General features: G+C 41.8%; 1 protein-coding gene across 6 annotated transcripts in view; it reads right to left on the bottom strand.

Annotated features, from left to right (window-relative positions):
• Positions 1-15,283, bottom strand: part of SDK1 (sidekick cell adhesion molecule 1) — a 595,311-nt gene that overhangs the window by 160,710 nt on the left and 419,318 nt on the right. For all 6 annotated transcript variants that reach the window (XM_081839463.1, XM_081839466.1, XM_081839467.1 and 3 more), the window contains exons 18-19: positions 7,499-7,614; positions 1,815-2,007 (exon numbers count right to left, since the gene is read on the bottom strand). In XM_081839463.1, coding sequence (XP_081695589.1) covers positions 1,815-2,007; positions 7,499-7,614 — 309 coding nt within the window. The remainder of the gene's footprint in view (positions 1-1,814; positions 2,008-7,498; positions 7,615-15,283) is intronic.

Here is a 15,283-nt window from a genome sequence, read left to right as displayed (position 1 = left end):
AAAATGCCCCTGCAGCTTGAAACCCATCTGCTTAGAGTAAGCAAAAAAACCCAAACCCCCAGACCATTGACTGTGTCCAGATGCAGCACTCATTATGTAGGTTTTCCATCCCAGCTACCTGAGCAGAGACTCTAAAAACTTGCCCACTGCTCTAAGACACAGTTGAGGCAACTAGAATTTTCAGTCTGCTAACCATGGTCCTGAGCCAGCACCTTGGTCTTTGTCCATGGTCCTGATCTTGCTTTGCTTTCCCTCAACTTCCAGTCTCTTCTAGAAACCCAGGCTTAGTGTCTCTATCTTGCTCTGGCAATACCTTCCCTTGTGGTGGTAGATATCATAAGAGATTGAGACAAAAGCATGCATGCACATAGAAGGATGACTTGGGAACAATAAAATTTTACCTGTGGCCCAGCCAGCAATCATGCTTTTATAAGCATGATTGGGCACAATTTAGAGGGAGCTTCTCCAGCACAAGCTCTGTTGGAGGGAATGAGAACCAAGAGCAACTGGTCTTGCACAGCCTCCATTAAGCAAAGCATAATCCGAGCAAGATGGAGACAGTCGAGAGATGGTGCACATTTAGTGAAATGGCATTCCTTCTGGTGGTGGTGCATTTTCAAAAGCATCAGGCCTGCAGATTTGGGAGTCCCTTTTGCCCACATAAAACTGCTCAATAAATCTTCCTCAGAGGCCCCCCTCTTCTTCCTCCCACATCCTGGCCTTCAAAGTCTTATGATGGGTGGAAACAGGGCATAGAATCATTTTGGTTATAGTACCCTGGCTCAGGAATGCTCTTCCCGCAGAGCCTCAGTCTCAGTCAAGCTGAATGTCTTGTCGGCAGAAAGTAAATAAAACTTTCTATTTACCCTCACTTTACAGATCTTCCTTTCATAATTTTAAATTCTGTTTCTTCCTAGTGGATATACTGATGCTTTGCTTCTGTTTCTATTGTTGTTTTACTTGTTTTTTGTGTCTGAAAAACACATTGCAAGCTGCTCAAGGTGTTCCTTTGGGAACTGACAGGTGGGGAACTATACTCCCAAGTGGATGGATTAACATGAATTCATTGGAGTTTGCACAAGGGGGTATCTGCAAATTATGCACACTGTGACTGCAAATCTTGTGTGTGGTGGCAGTGGACAGCATGGTTCTACCTGCCAATATATCCCCCAGTTTCTCTAAAACAAAACGTATAAAATAATATGTACCCCTAGAAGAGTTGACTGCATCTCACTCTCTCAGGAGGTTTCCTCTGGCAAAAGCTGCAAGGTTACAGTGCTATCATGGAATCATAGAACTGTAGATGCTCAGAAGCCTTGTACATGTTAATCACATGTTTTCTATCTCCAAACTTGATGGTGTCTCACCATGGAGACACACAGTGGACAAGCACAAACTCTTCTGTCCCACAAAGTGTGAAGTGGCTCTGATTTAATAATTAATTAACAAACGTGAATTGAATAATAGTTTGTTCTTTGGGGGAAATTTAGGGAAGATAACTAGTTATTATGTTCCGGTATTATTATTAATTTATACAAATAAAATTATCTACCCAGAAATTAAAATAAGTCTGTGTTTTCACTGGGAGCTGTTCCATGTTGGAAGGGTATTCAGTGCCATAGCTATAAAGCCCTTCCAGCACGGAACAGCTCCCAGTGAAAATACACATTTTCAGTCTGCGGTGGTTCTTTGAATTGCTTAGTAAGTTTGATGAATGGTTTCAACCTAATTAGGAAGTTACGGTTATTTGCTCATCAGCCAGCTAGGGATCATGTGGAAAAGCTGTTCATTGACATTGGTCACTCTTTACTTACTGTCTTCATGAGTCTTGAGCAGCTGTGGCAAGCTCCGTGGCCCATCCCCTGGGGTGGTGAAGCAGAGGACGGAGGTGTAGTAAGCAGTAAATTTCTTCAGGTTGGTTATGTAGCCGCTGTGCACTCCATGAAAGTCTGGAGTAATGGTAACAGCAGTCACAGTTTCTGGCGCATCAACTGGCCAGGCCAGGAGCTGGAAATGGGAACATTGATTAAGAAAGCATGAAATCACAGCAGGGATGGTTCCCACTCACAGTCCAATACATGGGACCGCCAGGACCTCATTAGTTCACTTGTAATAGCACAACATTACTATTAACACAATTGTTGCCAGTTGGCTGGATGTACAAATTTAACTGTGTTGCTGTGCTTGATGAAAGCCTTGTGCATTACTTCCAGCTATAAACAGAGAATGTTAAAACTGTGCTGCTAAAATCTGATTCTTAAAAAAAGAGGCAAACACAAGTGCTTTAAGCTAAACTTAAGGAGTTACATAACCTCGACAGAGAACCTCCTCCTGCTTCCAGGAATGAATAATCAAAGGGATGAGAAAATAATCAGCCAGTTGCTAGAGAACAGAAGGGCTAGGAAAAAGGGAGGCATACCACTTGCCCAAAATGCACCAGTTTCAAAAGAAGCTTGCAAGGAGCCACAATCATGCCAGGAAGATGAGGGCCAGGCCCACCAACCTTAGGAGACACTGAAGGTCTAGGGTTGAAAAGGGGCAGGGTTTTGGTGGGTGTCATGCTCAGGAACACTGAATTCATCTTCCACTATTCCCCTCAGTAGACCTAAGCCTCCAGCCTCTGCTCCCTCTCTTCCATTTGACTTACAGAAACTGCTCCAAGTCTGGGTTCAGAGCCCTGCCAGGATGCTGTCATAACCCTGTCACATTACCAGCACCTGTGCAAAAATCCTCAACACACAACACAGAACCTTAAAACAAACCCCTCTGGACAGGGGAGGGGGTGTTGCTCCCCTGTTCAAGAGCCAGGAAGAGCAGCCTGAGCCAAACACTGACGGCAGCATTATGTGGGGCTGGAAGGGATCAAGGAAGGAACTGCCAGGCCTGTTCCTAGGTGACCCCAGAGACAGGGATGTCCTTACCATTTAGCCATCTCAGATGAAGGATGCTAGCAGTCCCTGTGCTCATTCTGCCTGAGCCCCTCCTGAGTTGGCACCTTGGGAGTGGAGATGCTTGATTGCTACTGCCTTGGGCTGTCTGTCTTGCCTGGATATTTACCCTCAAGGTAGCATAAAGTGAAAGGCCCTTGAGTAAGCAAGCAGAGTCAGCCAGGCCAGGGCACACACTCCAGCAGGCATCGTACATGCACTGCTTATGTGACCCATGCCACTGCCATAGCATCGCATCACTGTCTGATCAAACAGGCAACAGTGGAGCACTGAACAAGGGGAGACAAGACATTGGATGCTGCTCTAGATGTGTCATGCAGCCAGCCCTGCACTCCCCAAGCTAGGCTGCTGCCCCCTAGTGCAGTGGAGTCCCATTGCCACTGTTGGTGCAACATCCAGCAGTCAGTCTGCTCAGCTCCTGCAAGCACAATGGAGAAGAAGTCACCTTATTCTTCACCTTTGGTAGCAAATTGTCTCAGGCTGACTCTGCCCAGAGAGAAAGCCAGCAGAGAGTCTTAATCGTATTTCTTTGAGAGTGTGTCTTGGCACACTTGGTAGGATCCTTGATACTTGAACAGAAGTCAAACAGCAAGCATGATCCAACTCGCTGAAGGGCTTATTAGACCTTGCTCCCCTGATCACCTTTTATAGCACAACACTATTCAACTGCTCAGTGCTGTTAATTGCTGTTAATTTGTGCTAATTGTCCCCAAGAGCAGTTAACAGAGCCTAAAGGGGACTGCTTGATGCATGGACACATTTGTTTCACTGGCTACTGGCAATCGCAGAAGGAAGTTCCCCCCTGCGAGTAGTTTTTTATGTAGGTTGACCAGGGACAAAGATTTTCACAGAAATAATAATAATAATAAATGGTTCCCAATCCTGTATTCTGACACTGGGACAAAATTTGGGCAGGACCAAACAAGGCTAGGGCCCAAAATTTAACCCACCCTTCAGACTGCAGTTTTACAAATCAGCCTGCCAACTCAATGTTTCTCCCGTACCTGCAAAGACCTCTCATGGCAAGATTTAAGATGATTTAAGATGACCCTACAAATGAACCTCCAAGCCATGATCAGTACAATCATACAGTAGCAATCTTACATGGGTCCCTTCTTCAGTCTCCAGTGAGTAGCTGCAAGTGGAGAAACATTAAGAAGGACCTCGTTTCCCTTGCTTTTAAAATAAACAAAAACTCTGGATTCCCCCCTTCATTTCTCTGCCACCTTAAGTGAAGAAAATGCAAGAATCTTCCCCAGGATTGGGGAAATTCAAATTTACTCTGAAGAGGAGGAGGAGGAGGAGGAGGAGGAGGAGGAGGAGGAGGGAGCTGTTATGAATTGCAAGCATTGCGTATCTGTTTGTGGAAGAGCATGGATGCCATGCTCAGCTGCACCTAACCAGCAAGCTGATGAAAATCACAGATATGCCCAAGCTCTAGGCAACCAGAACTTAGCAGCACAAGAGAAAGCAAGTTGTTCCTCCTTTGCTCCTCTCCCCCCCCCAGCCCTGTGCATGGAACTGTCACATCATGTGCAGAAGACTCACTGAGATTCAAGTGAGTGTCAAATGAAAATAAACCATTACATAATGACAAACACAGAGCCTCACTTCTCCTTTTTTGAATCCTAGCTATGAAAGAAAATGGAAATGTCCAAATGTTAGTGACTGTGTTTTTACTCTTCCTCATTTCCAAAGAATTTAGCACCGCACAGTTCTATTAATCGAAGCCAAGTGCATTTGCCACATAAAAGATGCAATGGGTGGAACCAGCTTGGCAAGCAGACACTCAAAAAATTGACTACTGGTAATGTATAAATCATTACACAAATTATGCAGTACAAGTAAATGTGATGGAAATGTCCTCCCCAAACTATCCATATTACAGTTAAAGAAGCTATAAGAGAAATATTAACTGTGCAGCTGTTTACGTCTCAAGGAACTAAAGAAAAGGAAAGGAAAGAGAAAGTTGACAGTTGAAAGCACAGAGATCACTTCTTCTTGACAAGTGCGAATTAGCCTGTGAATCACTTCATATGCTTTTTTTCCAAAGGAAACTGCAGTTTAAAAGCAAATTGGGTATAAAAACAAATTTGGATAACAGCCAGATGAAAATGCTGGATTCACATGTTTAGGAAAGAAAAAAAGAAATCAAAACTCACAATGGAAATAACATACCAGTCTCAATTCTCAGGACTTTTACTCAGGTGCACACCCCTTGGCATCTAAAGCATAAATGTTGCAGCTACAGATTTGGATACTATAGTAGCGAGTATCTAGATTTTCCAAGCCCCTTCCACACACCTGAAACAACTCTGAATAGTGGAAGCACAACTTTAATAGTCAGCCATATTCATTTTCATTTTATGGATGGAGAACCAATCCTGGAGGCTCATGGCCCAACCCAGATGCTTCAGTCACTGCTCCTCTATCTCTGCCAGCCATCTAAAATAGTACATGATGAAACATTCCATGCATGTGGCACAATCTTTCCCTTCTGGGAAAAGGGAGGAATATTGTGCAAATTGGGGTGGCTATTTGTACAGGCTTTGTGGAGTGCACATAGAGGAATATGTGGTGAGTGGAGTGGGTGAGATCTGCACCATTTCTCCACCATTGCAGAAATGTTTGAATCATGGTGAGGACTTGCCCAGATGGTCACTTATTTATTTGTTACAAATTGTTTTCATCCCACCATTCAATCCTGAGACTCCCCCAAGGCAGGGTAGAATGAAACAAAAACAGTGTTAACATACCCTTAACAAACCATCCGTTCAACAGTGGCAGCTCACACAATGCCAAATGACTGCTGGCATAAAAAGAAATGAAGCTTTTTACAGCTTGCCTAAAAGCTATCAGTGAAGAGTCTTGATGGGCATGGGAGAGTCCTACGCACCACATTTCTGAAGGGCATGGGCTCGGTTGTAGGTCTGATTTTGCAGACAGGGTCATAGAAACATAGAATTGTAGAGTGAAAGGTAATGATTATTTCCCTCTCCTACATTTTTTTTATCCATATGCTCTCAGTCTGCCTTCCATGTTCCATGTCATGGATCTCCTTGCAATTTTACACACCCTTTACATGTAATGCTACTTCTTCTTCCTGTTTGGTCTATTCCTTTTGAATAGGCTATATCCCTTAATTTTTGCATTCTAGCCATGAGTCTCAACCCACTAGGTTTCAGTAATACCTATTAGTTCATATTTGCCATCCTGCATTAAGAGCTCAAATTCATCTTGCTTGTTTTCCATACTTTGTGCATTAGTAAAAAAAGACAATTGAAATCATGAGTCATTCCCTCCAGCTGCTTCCTTCTTGTAGTTTCCTGCCCTTTATCAGGTTTCTGAAGCACCACCTCAGTTTCCTATGCATCAATGAAGCTATACTCCCCAGTACCAGGTGTTCCCCTGTCACCTGATCAGTTTCGTGAGACTCTTAGCAAACACATTCTTGCCAACTCTTGTGAGGTGCAACTCATCTCTTGCCAGAAGTCCTTTCCCAAAGAAGCAGAGACCATGGTTTAGGAAGCCAAACATTTTCTAATGACACCACCCACACAGCCAGTGGTTTACTTCCAGTATTTTCTTCTCTCTTCCTGGGCCATGACTTTTAACAGGAAGGAGTAATGAAAAAACCGCCTGTGCCCCAAGACCCTTCAGCTTCTTATCTAGAGTCTCATGGTCTTTGGGGTAAATGCAGTCTTTCAGATCCTTAATTGTCTAATGAGTACTTGAATCCAGGCCTGTCAGATTGATCCACCATCACATTCACTGGATCACAAGTGGTTATAGTTTTTAGATATCTGAGTGGGAGAGGTGGGAAGCAGGCTTCATTTCTTCAGCCCTGCAGAAGGACCAGCTTCAACAAGTACTTTTTGCCCCTGAACTGTTTCATTCCAGCTGGGCAATGTACAAATTACTATTTACTTTTAAGAACTGGGCCTGAGTTTTCTTTTTTCCTCTTCCCTCCCTGCCCCTTTCCCCTTTTCGCTGTATCTTTTATAGTGTATGTCTGTGGATAGGTTCTGTCTTTAATTAACTGTATATAAGCTGCAATTGAAGCCTTTGGGGTTGAAGAACAGAGTACTAATGCTCGGAAATTCTCTAAAAGTTCTCCCAAATATGTATGTGTGTATTATTAGACAGACAGATAGATTGACCACACTCTGGATATCTACAGGAGAACTTGTCTCCACTATGGTACTTGGTAAACATGATGCCAAAAATCACCCAAAGGTATACCTTTTGAGACAACAAATATGCAACAAGCATATTCAGAAATACAATCAATCAATCAGAAATACAAACGATAACAATCCAGTTTCTTATACCTGTAGAACTACATCACAGTAAGTGATGACTGGCATGCCAAACATTAATAAAGTTTACTTATAAATAAAGTAAATTTATTTAATAAAGTAAATAAACAGATAATTTAAAATGCATTCAGTTTAATAAATCTATAATTTCATGAAAAACATAAACTGTCTTGTGGTCTTTGAATGAAGGGCTGAATATAAATTTAATTTAAAATAATAATAATTTCAAACCTTGTATCCCTGATTGATCCCGTTGATGAATTGCTGTGGAGGAGGGTTCCAGAAGAATTGGATGGTGGTAGAGTTCACTGCTTCTGCTTGGATGTTCTGTGGAGGAGCTGTAGGCACTGGAACACCAGTCAGGAAGACGACAAAGTAAAATTGATTGCAGGCAGGGAGAAGAAATGGAAGAAAGGAGAAGTGAAAAAGAAGAAACCTTTAGCCACCACTCATGATTCAAAGCAAATAACAGTGGTTTGAAGAGAGACCTGTGATTTATGTTTCTGATAGTCAGTGGTGACTTTAAAAGAAAGTTAATTGGGTTATTTCTCATTTTCTGTTTGGAGATTCCTTCAACAGGCAGGGGAAGAGATGAAATGGTTCTTGTGGATTATTATTCTACAGATGAGGTTTTTCCCAAAGACCTAAGATAGAAGCACAGATGGTGATGGGTGAATACATCTCTCTCAATTATCCATGGTGTAATGGGAACCTGCAGTTTCAAGAAGAAACTCTCACAGACCAACAGCAACCCTACAACCTCTCTCAGGAAATCAGCAAATTTCTTGTATGTTCATACTTGAATTGTGTTTTCCTTTATATGCTTGTTAATAATGGGATATTATATATAAATATATATGTATATATTTGGCCCTAGAACAACGTTTGCTCTCTTGTATTAGGGAACTAACTGTCCAACCCTATGCAAGATTACTTGGAAACATCTCATTAAGTTAAATGAGGCTTACCCACATGTAAGCATGTTTGCATACGATTGCAGCCTAAATTACACAGATTCAAACAAATAATGCATTACATCAGTGTTGTTATGTACACTGGACAGTTGGAATGATATTTCCTATAGCATTTTATTTATAAACTAAGAAGGACCTTAACAAAAGTGAAAAACAGTAAGTTTTAAAACAATCGTTAGAACTCCCAAATTAAACTTCACCTATTCATAAGGATTCTGGGTGCAATATAACAACTATAGCTGCAAATGACTGATGGCTGACCAAAGCAGTGCTTGGCAGGTTTTGCCCCAAAATGAGGATAATGCCCTAATTTGATTGTTAACTTGGATTGTTAACTCTTCTAATCACAGAGAGTTGAGAACAACTATTCTATAATACACTCATAAAAATGTGAGAAGTTTACAGTGAACTTGTATGTCAGTTTTTGCATGAAGAGTCATATTTGCTGTAACCTGCTTGAATAAGAAGAAAACTGTGGACAATATGGATGCCATAATTGGTAAAAAGATTCTTGGCTAGATAGCATCAGTCCTCATTGGTCATCTGCACTGTTAAATTGAGGATAAGTTATGTGTGTACAAGACTACAGTAACAGAAGTCATCCATCACTTTAATTCCACAACCTGAAACTGATTCCTGAAGTCACTGCATGTATGATTAATCACAAGACTTTCTGGAATCACAGGACATTTTGTGCTGCTCTCATATCCAGTGGAGTATATCTTGCTCAGGATGCCTTTGGAGAAGGGTTCAAATATTTTCCCCAGTGATCAATTGACATAATAATGTTCTGATGGTGCACAGTAAAGCTTTACATATGGCATCCTTCCTAAAACCCACTCCCAACTTTCCTTGACATCATCAAAGAATTGTGAAAATTATATCATGCCCTAGAGCTCAGGCCCCCTCTACTGGACAACACAGAGGTTTTGGGAACACCAAGGGAGAAAGTTTATGAAGTAACCACCCCAATAGAGACTCCCACAAAGGAAGAAGAGAAGCTCTAAGGAAGAGCATGCCTCCTGTCCTCTGCACTTGAGAGGATTGGTTTGTTCCCATTCTTTGAAGCCAAAAACTTGTTCCCAGAACCATCTGAATATGCCCCTATGCTTTCACATCATGCTCAGGATCAGAAGGTGTCTTCTCTCCCATGCTGGAGCATATCCACGTGGGACTGGATGTGGACCCAGTCTGAGGAGACATTCACCTCACCACAGGGTTACATAAGATTTGGCAAGACTGCAAGCTCATATCTTGTCCATTTGCTTTGTATTCAGTACACCTTTGGTTTGTATCTAAACTACAGTGAACTGTCCGTGGTTCTGAACAGCTACAGCCTACCGTTGCCACTTCCTACGCTTTGGTTCTGGAGGTGCGTGTACATTACTTTTTCAGGAAAAGAAAGTAAATAGAGAGAGTATAAAAGAGGAGCAAAAGAAACGGGTGAAGATAACAGACTACTGTGTGTTTCCAGAAAAGAGACCTTGGTGGAAGCAGTAAGTTCTTGCCTGAGCAAGAACACAAACATTTCATTTCAAATGGGGTTTACACATGAGAACTTTCCCGTGATTCAGGATCTGTTTTCTGTTGTACAGCCATTTATGGTCCCCAACATCTGTCACATGATGTTTTCCATTGTCACCATCCCTTTATGGTAGGGTCACTTCTATTGAATTGAGTGGGTTTGTGAAGTGATAAATATGGCAGTTGCTGGACAAGGGGGAGACTCTTACGGAAGGGACTGTAAGCAGTTTTACCTCCTTGGGGAGTCCTGCCTCACACTTTGAAAAACTTAGTGACTTCCTGGCGGATGCTAGACTGAAGGTTCTGAAAGTGTTTCCCACAGAGCTTGCCTACAGAAGTCATTCTTAAGCATTTTCCTGCTGCCTGCACACTGCACAGCTCTGAGCGTCACCTTTTTCTTTGAGAATTCTGAAGCACTTTGAGGAAGAGGATGAGCTGCCTTTAGGGACCAACTCTGGTAAAGGAACTCAGAATGTCATGAAAGAATGCAACATGCAAACAAAGTTTCTGTTCATTACCCTTACTTTTGGAAGCTAAAAAAGCTGCCCATGCAAAGATACCAAAGTATTTACTGACAACATCTACAGGAATGTGGCAAACTCAGTGCTGTTTTCCTCTATTTCAAAATGGAAAATGTTCCGGTTTTGTGAGAAGGTGATGTTTTTGAACTCAGAAGAAGAAGCACTGCGGCTTAAAGGATGCCTGTCATGAAAAGGGGGGGGAGGGGAGATAAAACCATGTGTGGAAAATGGCAGCTCAAGAAATAATAATTTATGGCATAATTATTTCTTTCAGAGAAAAATCAACTTCTGAATCTCAATGAATGCATTTCATACATGGATAAAACAAGACTGACTAATGTGCATAAGCATCTTTTGTGTACAGGAGTATAAATATCCATATTAATGGATTTATCAGGAAAAGTGCCATTTGAACTCCATGGAAAGTTGCAGTGTTACATTTTATTTATTTATTTTGTTTGGTTTTTTATTAAAGATTTTGTTGATTTACAAAAGTGTGCAATGTCTCTCTCTTGTGTCCCCCCCCATGTAACATTTTTACAAATCAGTTTCATTTGTTGAGACATTAGGAAGAAAAGGGGGAAAGAGGTGGAGGGGGGGAAGATGGGTGGGCATGGGGTGGGGTGGTGATGTTTCTATTTTACTTACTATATGTAGGGTTTGGTGTCAGCGTTGCTTGTGCAGGTTATTTGCTGTTGCAGTGTTACATTTTAAATGAAGGATAGCAATCCTGCATTTTATGTGGATTTCTCAGAGTGGCGTGCGTGCCAGTCCTTCCCTTTTGTGCTGCTCACAAACGCAGTCCTTCCCATCACAACTGCAGGTTTGGCAAACCGAACCAAAACAAATCTGAACTTGTTTCCCCAAGTGTGCGCAGCTTTCTTGTGATTGGTTTGAGGAATCCCCACAAATTGCATAGCAGAGCTGGCGTGACAGAACCAACCTTTTACATTCCTCCTGATAAAGTTCACTTAGCTGGAAACGCATTAGAACTCAGCTGGTCAACCTACAAGTTATTATGTAGCATTCTAAAACTGTTCTTAGCAGAAAAGGTCAGGAAAGGCAGTTGTGAATAAGAGGCATTCAGTGGCCTCTGGCAGAAAGGTAAGGGGAAAACGGGAAGGGATTTAGGCCAAAGATATTACTGCTGTGACTAGCTGCTTGTGAACATGAAGAAAGGAAGAAGAGCAATTTTAAAGATGAGCACTCAGCATAGGCTTGAAAGGTCTCCAAATAATGTTTTGACACCTTAATCTGTCAGTTTCCACCTCTAAACATGGCAGCCTCTTCGGATTTCAGGTTTGTCACTTTCCAAGATTTCAATTTTTCTCTTTAAGGACTAGCTTAGAATATACCACTGTGGTGGATACTCCACAATTCTAAGCACATATATTTCATGGATTCCCCAGATTTTCAACAGAAACTTATTTGCAAATCTGCTTGACTATTTGGACTGTAAGCTTAGCAGTGCACCCACAGTTATAAGTGAAGTGTGCTTTCCGGTGCATCTGTTTATGGGAGCAGCAGATTACTGCATGCCTCTCCCCTAAAGCATGTAGGTTCTGCATTTCAAAAAATGAATGAGAGCACTTGCTATTTGAAAGGTAGTCTTTGGGCATCTCTACACTTTTCTTTACTACAAATGCAAACAAATTTTAACCCACATGGTTCACCGCTCCTATGCAATTTAGGAACTGGAATTATTTTGAGAAACACTGGGGATCTCTGCAATGAAAGTTTCACAGCACCCCCCAGGAAAACAACGAATTCCCAGCAGTCCTCCAGGGAATCCCAACTGAAAAGGTGGACTAAGTTTGAAAGGCTTAGAAATCTTATATAAGGGGTTATTAAGAAAAGAAAAAAGCATTCACTTCTCAACAAGCCATTTAGCAACCAGGATGAGGTGGATGTAGACTGTTTTACTCCAAGCAGCCCCCACCAGGATGCTCTGAAAATCCACCATTCTACTGGAGACTAAGCCAGAGAGAAACAGGAAGATATGGTCATTTGAACCAACACTGATCGCTTCCTTAGACCAGCACTCTGGAGATGTAGCAGGCAACCCTCGGAGCACCTTCTCTTAGGATAAATGGACATTCATGTAAACTGTCCAGGTCATATTGATCTGCAAGCCACATAGCACTTCTCATTTGTTCAGTTCCTGGACTTTGTCCTTCTTACCAGGAACAGCTTTTTAAAGAATAGTTTGCATCAGGGGTGGGGAATCTGAAAGGTGGATCTTGAGATGTTGCACACCCATTCCCAACAGTATGGCCAAAGATCAGGCACAACAGAAGTTGATTTACATGACCATTGTTGATGCCATAATGTCAGCCTCTCAGTGTACTTGAGAAGCTCAATATCTCACTGACTATGTCCTATTTCTTATCAGGTTTTCCCAGGCAGGGAAATACTCCAGGAAAGAAGTCTCCAAGACTGATATGAATACCCTGATCTACCTTCTTATCGTATAAACTAGACTTCACGCAATGAAACATGTTTTGATAATGGATGAAGATCTAAATTTGCTTTTGCATCAAGAAGAGGTTTCTAAATTTCAGAAATATATAGTGAGGGAAAAGTCATCCAAACACCACAGGCAAAAAAAGAAAAAAAAAGATCATTGGGCCTCCTAGGTAAATTTGAAATGTCCAACTAATAAACTTTTCACACAAGTGTATTTGAGATCCTAATTTTGCATATGCAAATACCAGTAAAAACAGCATGTGGGCCACAGTCTTCTTTGTGCCAAAAACAAATAAACACAAGTCTGAGGGGATATCAGAGGAGGCAAGAGCAGTTGTAATGAATGATAGCAAACATATGTAAGGTCAAAGAGCTGTGCTGAACACCACTCTGAAAAGGCTCTTCAAGTTCAGAGAGTCAGCTCCTCTGATCTCAGGACTACTCTGCTTTAATGCTGTGCCAGCAAGTCTCTCAAGAGAACCTAAGTGATATTATTGTGTTGGCACTAAACAACTGCTCTGTTAAGAACAGCAGTAGTTGCCATTTTTCTGGCAGGTTCCTGTCTTCTTGAACTCTTCATGGCTTGGCTATTCCTTTAGAATGGTAGACTCCTAAATTTCTACAGTCCTTCTCAGGGACCAGGGACCAGATGTCAGAAAGATTCTCCAACCTGAGAGCCTGGCAAGCCGTTGCCAGTCAGAGTACACAACACTGAGCTATATACCCTAATAGGGTGACCTAGTACGAAGTGGTTTCCTGTGTGTTCAAGTCTTGAGTGCTTGGCAGTACATTTGTGGGGGTTTCTACTTGCCAGCATGGATTATCTCAAGGGCTTACACAAGTCAATTGAGATGGATAATAAAGATTGTGAAAAGAATTTGGTGTGCTGGTCTTCTCCTTGCACTTTCTTATATCTGAACTCCTTGATGAACTCCCAGATGCCAAGGGTCTACCTGGAGGAATTTACAGTGCACATTCTTATTCACAGGATATCCTGGGATATTTAATGCTCCCTCATGGTATTCTGATCTTGTAGGATTGTAGGAAACTGCTTTTATCAGAATCATGAAAAATAAAGTGTACAGCCACCCTGATAACTTCTTCAAAGAAACACAAATGAGCATCAGCTTCATCTTTCCAGCTGTCTGCCTGTGAAGATGAACTGAAAGCAGAATGGCTCTTGTAAGAGGCAGGCACCCAGATGGCTTTAAAATGGCATTCGATAAACTTAAGGGGTGGGATTCAATTAAGCTTATACTCAGAGTAGACATATTGAAATTAACAAGTTTAACAGTCATTTTCATTAACTTCAGTAGGTCTACTATTAGTAAAACTTAGCTGAATACCACCTATGGAGGATAAGTCTATCCATGGCTAATAGTCATGATGGCTACATGCAACACAACCATTTGGAGGTAGGGAACTGCAAATGAAGAGGGCTACAGGCTTCATGTTCTGTTTCTTGACTTCCTGGACCTAGAGGCATCTGGCTGGCCTCTATAGGAAACAGGATGCTGCACTGAAGGGGGTCCCAGTTTGGCTTGACCCTGAAGGACTCTCCTTATCAGACAGACACCATTATAGCAGCCAGGGAGAAGGAGGACATTTCTTGGATGGGCCTTGAGTCCTCCTACCTTGGCCATTCATCTACACAAACATTAGCAGGCACAGAGAAGAAAGCCAGAAAGATGGAAAGGCCAACAGCTTCTATTTTTCCACCTTTTTATAGTACAATGTGGCTTCCTTCTCTCTTGCCCCTGCCTGCCAAAATTTTGTTTTTTTAAAATTCTCACCCTGGATTTAGGAGCTGTTTATTTTATTTGGGAGTGAAAAATGGTCACAAGCAGCAATTGCCTGGACATTCTCCAACTGCAGAGCAATAAAGGGAAACCCATCATTTTGCTCTGAGGCTCTGACATTAATAATCTCTCAAATGAGACTGAGACCAAGCCGCTTGCTCCTCTTTTGGCCCCTTTCCACACCAAACAGAGAAGACTTCAAAGGGAAAGCCTAATCAAACACAGTTCAATAAAGGCCACATTATCACATGGCAATGCCCATGTCTGAGTAATCTGTCTACATTATGAAGCACTAACATTAAAATAGACTACAAATGTCCAGCTTTTAATCTACACCCAACCACAATCTATCAAATAGTCAAAGATCCTTGCCCAAGAATGGCACAGGGCCTTTTACGCTCTCTTGCATTCTAAATACCATTCTCTGTCAGTCCCCTAATGCAGAATGGAAAGCTTTCAACTTGCAACGCAGGATTTATATATTTATAAATGACTACAGACAGCTGGTCAATAATTGATGATACTAACATCACACAATATCAAGCAAGCTACGTTAGCGCCAATTGCCACATTTAAGGAAAGGGACTGGAGGCCTGAAATTAACAAATGCGCCAAGGAAAATGGCTAAGGTACTGGGGCAACCTGAAATGTCAAAAGAAAGGGAATGTCAAACCTTAAAGGTAACAAAAAGAATGTGATTAAAATGAATGCAAGAAATGAACATCATGGTAG

This window comes from Podarcis erhardii, assembly GCF_964252035.2.
Source record: "Podarcis erhardii genome assembly, chromosome: 14".
NCBI classification, from domain to species: domain Eukaryota; kingdom Metazoa; phylum Chordata; class Lepidosauria; order Squamata; family Lacertidae; genus Podarcis; species Podarcis erhardii.
This window is presented reverse-complemented; position numbering and strand designations above follow the sequence as displayed.